The sequence below is a fragment of the Sinocyclocheilus anshuiensis genome, unplaced genomic scaffold (genome assembly GCF_001515605.1).
Source record: "Sinocyclocheilus anshuiensis isolate Anshui unplaced genomic scaffold, SAMN03320099.WGS_v1.1 scaffold514, whole genome shotgun sequence".
Classification (NCBI taxonomy): Eukaryota; Metazoa; Chordata; class Actinopteri; order Cypriniformes; family Cyprinidae; genus Sinocyclocheilus; species Sinocyclocheilus anshuiensis.
In genome coordinates this window covers 520,767-527,391 of record NW_015542348.1, presented here as the reverse complement: position 1 = coordinate 527,391, position 6,625 = coordinate 520,767, and the positions used below count along the sequence as shown (strand labels likewise).

Below are 6,625 nucleotides of genomic sequence, written 5' to 3'. Positions count from 1 at the left end.
ATACCAAATAAATGAATAAGTTTAATACGTACAAACAAGTGGCCGGGTATCAACGAGCTGCCGCAGATAACATTTCCATGTATATATTTTTTTCTTTATTTACAGTTTAATGCAAATCACTGTATCTATAATATAATAAATCTACAGATATCAATTATAAGGCCACATTTTATTTTAGTTGTTTACCATACCGAGTTTCAGTTTAATTTTCATCCGAGTTCCGTAGTGAATGTAGACATTTTATATTATTTTATGTTTATATGACTCAACAGATCACGTTGGAATGATTAACACATACTGTATCATCAATTGCCAAGGCCTTATCAATGTCTGCATGAAATACCTCTTCATTGCCATTGTAACAACACATTGCCATTCTCTATTGATATGAATCTTTTGACATTGCACATTTATTCCATGTTTAAGCTGTATGTCAATATTTGACAAAATAGTTGGCTAAATCAAGTGTAAAACTCTATTTAATCTTACTTTTAAAGATGAAGTAGAATATCGAAGAATGATGTAGAATCAAAAACCAGACTGGAGCACTTGAATGTGCTGTGAAGCTGCAACAGAACACATACAGTATCTTAGTATTTTTTAATTTCATATAAATTATCTGAAACAACATTGCAAGAGGTGAGGAATATATTTGTCAAAATATAAACAAAAATAGGCTTGAGCGAATATTCCAGAAAATGAAAAATATAGCATAATATCGCCTGCAGTTATTCCTGAAGAGGGGGGAAAAGTTACCTAACGTTACATATACGCTCAGGACTACCGCGTCTCACAAAAAAGAAGGAGATCCCGTTTAAATAGGCCTGATATTACTCAAATCTACGATAATGCTAATGTGCTGAAAAGCTAACGTTCCACAACGCAATTTCACAATTAAAAATGCCAACAAAGCAATTGACTACTTTATTAACCTTAATGTTACTGGCAACTGTACATATAAAGCATATTTAAACCGTATTCTTGCCGTGTTCAGTCCTCTTCAAACTGTCGCAGCTTCAGCACTCTGAGGAGGATTTGATTTGATTTGATTAGAGACGCGACTGTTAGAAAAAAGCGCGTTTGGATTGCATCCGCCCAGCCGGCCGCAGCTTCAGCACTCTGAGGAGGATTTGATTTCAGAGACACGACTGTTAGAAGAAAGCGAATCCGCCCAGCCTCCGTAATGAGTCCGCTAGTTTATTTCATATGTACTAAAACAACATTGCGAGGAGAGGTGGGGAATATATTTGTCGACATATAAATAAAAATAGACTTGAACTAATATTCTAGAACCAAATTTAAATTAAAAAAAGAGTTTATTCTCGCCTGCAGTTACGTTATTCCTGAAGAGGGGTGAAAAATTACCTAACGTTACACGATGCTAATAATGCTAAAGAGCTAACCTTAACTGGACATTCCACAATGAGTCCGCTAACTGACAGTGCGCTGTCCGGAGGCGGGGCATATTCTGGGCGAGTGACCGAACAGAGTCTGACAGTACAGCGGAGCTGCCGATTTGAGGGCGGATCCGTCCCGGAGTCTGTTGCTATCAGGGATGGGCTTCCAGTATGTCGCTGTAAGAGTACAGGAAACAGCAACAGCTAGCAATGGTTCACTTACCTGCTTATGGCATCAAAATGTGCTATAAATCCTAACCCTAACCTTCAATCTCTCCTTACCACAGAACCTGTGTGGTCCATACGTTTTCCTCATCTTCGCTCTGTTTTCTGGTCTTCACGTTTTTCCGAGTTCCTGAAACGAGGCAAAACTTTTGACCAGATCTCTGCCACCTTCCACCATCATCCACAAAACATGAAGGATATGGTTCAGGGGAAGCACAGTACAGAACTGGACTACCTAGGTTCTGATGGGACAGAGAACTGAGGCTTGAGTACAAGAGAGATGGTGAAAGGGGGGCCAGAATGACCGCAACTGACCGTTCTTTGAGGCTTGGAGAGGAAAATGGGATGCATACCAAAAAGAGAACATTACTACTCAGCAGAGAGTAAGGCATTTGGTATTTGGATATTGGGTATTATAAAGATGGATGTTGGACAATGGAAGAGAGAGCACGTTTGAGTTTTTAAAAAAAGAGCAACAGACTTGAGTTTTGGAATCCCGCACTTTAAAATGCACTTAGGTTTCCATATGCCATGAAACCAGTTATGCTTTTGCATACAACTCTAGTAGACAGACTATGCTTTAAGTTCCTAGCATTATTTAAAAAGGTTTTAGTAACAAAGTGTCAAATACTTTCAAAGGATAAAATGCTTTTTAACAGTTTTTGCACAAAGCTAAAATTTCATCAGCACATTTTTAGTGCTTATACTGTGGTCATTCACTATCCTTGACACACATTACAAAAACAAATTATTTCAAACAAAACCTCCAACATTGTTACAAATCAGTTTTAAATACAGCATCATACATTTAAACATTGTAGGGTATCAGACCGAATCAGACAATTTAAGATTTGATCCTCACTTTCTCTCTTTCTGCAACTTGTGTGAATGCGTGTGTTTATGTGTTAGATTAGTTTATATGTCTTAGATTTATCCAATAAAGCCTTATTTATATTGAAAAGAGAAGTATCTTGTGTTTTGTGCTTACAAGTTAATGTCTTAAACTGCCGATCTTGTTACTGTGCTAATAAATAGTGTTTTCACTATACTTTGGATATTAATATCCATTGCAGAGTTGATGTTATACGGCTCGTTCAATGAATCGCTGGCCGTCTCAGTGATCAGCCGTAAAACAGTGATTCTGTCCAAATTCCCTTTAAAATCTTAAATGATTCCCTTTGAGCTAAATTGACCTGTTTCCCTTACAACATGCACATTTCTATTCACTAGAACTGTTTGTATAGAACCCAACTGAATGAATAAAAAATCGAGGTGTGCTATTTGTCTAAAAGAAAAAACTATACTCCTTACAAGTTGAATTCTGTTGTCACTGTATGCCACATTTTGAGGTGTAAGCCAAGTGTAACTTTTTGACAACTTGTATGGTTGAATAAAACATGTTTTTGTTCTCTGAGAATATTTTTAACAACTGTACATGCACAAAAAGGTTGACCAGTTTTTCAACAAGGTTTGGTACAAGAGTGCAAGGATAAATTGATACATTAAGCTTATGCATATGCTACTTTTACATTTTGAGATGTCAATCATGAATGCAGACTTCTGAATTTTCTGTCAAGAATGACCTGCACAAAAACACTTATTCAGAGCAAAAGGTCCAAAGAAGAGTCAGAAGGCTTTGCAAATACTTTATTTACTTCACTGGCATTGCACATAATCCCCACCAAAGAAAGGAACATTCCAAAAGAAAAGAAAAAGGGACCATCTTAAACCAGTTTGTATTTTGATTGGACGCATATTTTCCCTTTTTATCTAGTTATAAGTAAGAGAAGAGTCTGTGCAGGGCTCATCACACTGGATGGCATTTCCTCTCACTGATGAACTTAAAGTAGCCGAACTGGTCAAGTTTTCTCTACTGCTCATCGCCCATAGTACAGAACAAAACTTCAAAGGGGAAATATTGCAAATATAATGGGCTTTCAGAGCAGGTTTCTCTCTCTTTTTTTTTTTCAATTTTAATTTTAAATGGCTAAAGATGCATCAACCCAACCCAACCCTCCCTTCCCCACCAGCCCCTTCCTCTCCATCCATCCATCCTTCTCTTTCTCTCTCCCTGAGAGATAAATTATCCCGACCTCAAGCGGTGAATTAAGTTGGGGGAGGGACAAGGATGTAGAAGTGAGGGGCAATTGTTTGCACACTGGTTGAATGTTTGACGAGACAAGCAAGGTCCTACCCCCATACTAACCCAACCGGAAACCTATGCAGAAACACAGGAAGAGAAAAATGTGAGGTATGAAAGAGAAAAAACTAAGATACAGGCAAAAAGGTAAGACATTGGGAGATGACAACATTTATGGTTAAACATTTAGACATAAGGTGAATTTACATATAAAACATTTCAAAAACTAAAATCCAGTAAATGCTTAATTGCCTTTGCCAGCTGAAACTAAAATTTGTTTTCTACAACTTCTTTTTAAATGGCATCACTTAAAGGGATAATTCACCCAAAATGAAAATGTGCTGTTAATTTACTCATCCTCAGGCTATCAAAGATATAAGCAACTTTCTTTTTCAGTAGAACAGTAGAATAAAAAAAAAAAAAAAAGATTTTTAGCTGAAACCATGGTTCTTGGTGATTCATAAAATGCAAGTTGACGGCTACAGTCATTTTGAGAGACAATAACAACAACAAAAACAGCATATCCGACAACAAAAAATTAATACCTGTGGCTCCGGACGATATAGAGAAGTCTTAGGAAGCAAATTATCGGTCTGTGCAAGAAAATATATCAAGTGCATATAAAGTGAATAAACTAGTCTTAAATCAACTCACCTTTTTAAATAAACCATGAGAAAACATAGAAACTTAAAGGGATAGTTCACCCAAAAATGAAAATTCTGTCATTAATTACTCACCCTCATGTCGTTCCAAACCCGTAAGACCTCGATCCACTACCACGATCAACGTCCAGAAACATAACAAGGAGATCGGTAAAATAATCCATGTGACATCAGGGGTTCAACCGTAATATTACGAAGCTACAAGAATACTTTGTGCGCAAAAGAAAAAAAAAAAAAAACGACTTTATTCAACAATTTGTCTCGACCCTAGCGCAAACAGCATATGTTGATCTGTCAGCCGCACCACACGGAGACAAATTGTTGAATAAAGTCGTTATTTTTTTCTTTTGCGCACAAAAAATATTCTTGTAGCTTCGTAATATTACGGTTGAACCCCTGTCTGACAGCTCTCTGACCCTCCCATAGACAGCAAGGGTACTACCACGATCAACGTCCAGAAACGTAGCAAGGAGTTCGGTAAAATAATCCATGTGACATCAGGGGTTCAACCGTAATATTACGAAGCTACAAGAATACTTTGTGCGCAAAAGAAAAAAAAAAAAAACGACTTTATTCAACAATTTGTCTCGACCCTAGCGCAAACAGCATATGTTGATCTGTCAGCCGCACCACACGGAGACAAATTGTTGAATAAAGTCGTTATTTTTTTCTTTTGCGCACAAAAAATATTCTTGTAGCTTCGTAATATTACGGTTGAACCCCTGATGTCACATGGATTATTTTACTGATCTTTTTTTTACGTTTCTGGATGTTGATCGTGGTAGTACCCTTGCTGTCTATGGGAGGGTCAGAGAGCTGTCAGAATGCATCAAAATATCTTAATTTGTGTTCAGAAGATGAACGGAGGTCTTACGGGTTTGGAACGACATGAGGGTGAGTAATTAATGACAGAATTTTCATTTTTGGGTGAACTAACCCTTTAACTCAATTTAGCTCCTTGATTCAAGTACTTGGTTCATGCATACTCATATAAACAGCTTAACAGCTCTTCGGTCCGAGTCCAAACAGTTTCCTCCGTTCAGTGTACTATTGGAGTAACCGGAACGCTGAATGAGTTGGCAAAAACTGGCATCACAGGATCATATACGCCAATATAGTGGCTCATTTCAAGTCAAGAGTGACTGTCGGCCACGTTCAAAAGAGAGTTTTGATTGAGTAACTTGTAGATCTGTGCTGGCTTGAGCCACAAACGGTTTCAGATGGTTCAGTCCAATTTAGTGAACTGGTTCATCCAGTTCACTCAAAAGAACCAGTTTAAAAGAATGATTTGCTGGACATCTCTCTGGATGTTTCTTGCACATACCGATCATTTCGCTTTATAAGTCCAAAATATAATTTTCTGGAGCCACATATTAATTTTGTGTGGCCTGACATACTATTTTTTTTTTTTACTCTTAAAGTGACAGTAGCCATTGACTTGAATTTTATGAATCACCAATGACCATAGTTTCAGCTAAAAACCTTTACTGTTATACTTAAGTTACATCTTGGATGGCCTGAGGATAAGAAAATTAACAGCAAATTTTCATTTTTTGGTGTAAAACAAAATTAAGCCTTTCGGAATATCGAGTAGCTGCTGCTTAGTTTAGCCTGTGGTCAAGCTGACAACATCTGATGTATTTCAGCAGCAGTTGCAGTTTGAAGGCCAAAACTATTTACCACCTTCAAAACACAGCACCAGTTTAGCTCAGGAAGTCTCACCTCTTGCCGGAGGTCACATGATTCCTTCCAGGTCACAGCAATCATTCTGAGGGCTTGGAAGCTGTGGGAGGAGGTGTCTACACAGGGAGAAAGTGTTGTTAGTGCACATGGGGTAGTGGGCACATGCACATCACATGACAAATGCCAAGAAACAACATGCTGCCCAAAATACTGTTTAAATAAATAAATATAACGGCTGTACACTTATATATATATATATATATACACACACACACACACACACATTTATTTTATAATTATATTTTGTTTGTTATTATTATTATTATTTTGGTAACACTTTCGTATATGGACCAATTCTCACGATTAACTAGTTGCTTATTAGAATGCCTATTAATAACATATTGACTGTTTATTAGTAGTTATAAAGCACATATTCGGCATAATCATATTCTACATCCCTAATCCTACCCAATACCTAAACTTAACAACTACTAACTATTAATAAGCAGCAAATATTT

The 6,625-nt window shown here is 37.1% G+C and overlaps 1 protein-coding gene and 1 pseudogene across 2 annotated transcripts in view; one reads left to right on the top strand and one right to left on the bottom strand.

Annotated features, from left to right (window-relative positions):
* The window catches only part of LOC107691479 (solute carrier family 2, facilitated glucose transporter member 4-like), a 6,847-nt pseudogene extending 4,905 nt beyond the window's left edge, over positions 1-1,942 (top strand).
* A 1,637-nt stretch (positions 1,943-3,579) lies between these two features.
* Positions 3,580-6,625, bottom strand: part of LOC107691469 (Y-box-binding protein 2-A-like) — an 8,390-nt gene continuing 5,344 nt past the window's right edge. For both annotated transcript variants that reach the window (XM_016490073.1, XM_016490074.1), the window contains 2 exons: positions 6,147-6,223; positions 3,580-3,840 (listed from right to left, as the gene is read on the bottom strand). In XM_016490073.1, the coding sequence (XP_016345559.1) occupies positions 6,188-6,223 (36 nt within the window). In that variant the 3' untranslated portion in view covers positions 3,580-3,840; positions 6,147-6,187. The remainder of the gene's footprint in view (positions 3,841-6,146; positions 6,224-6,625) is intronic.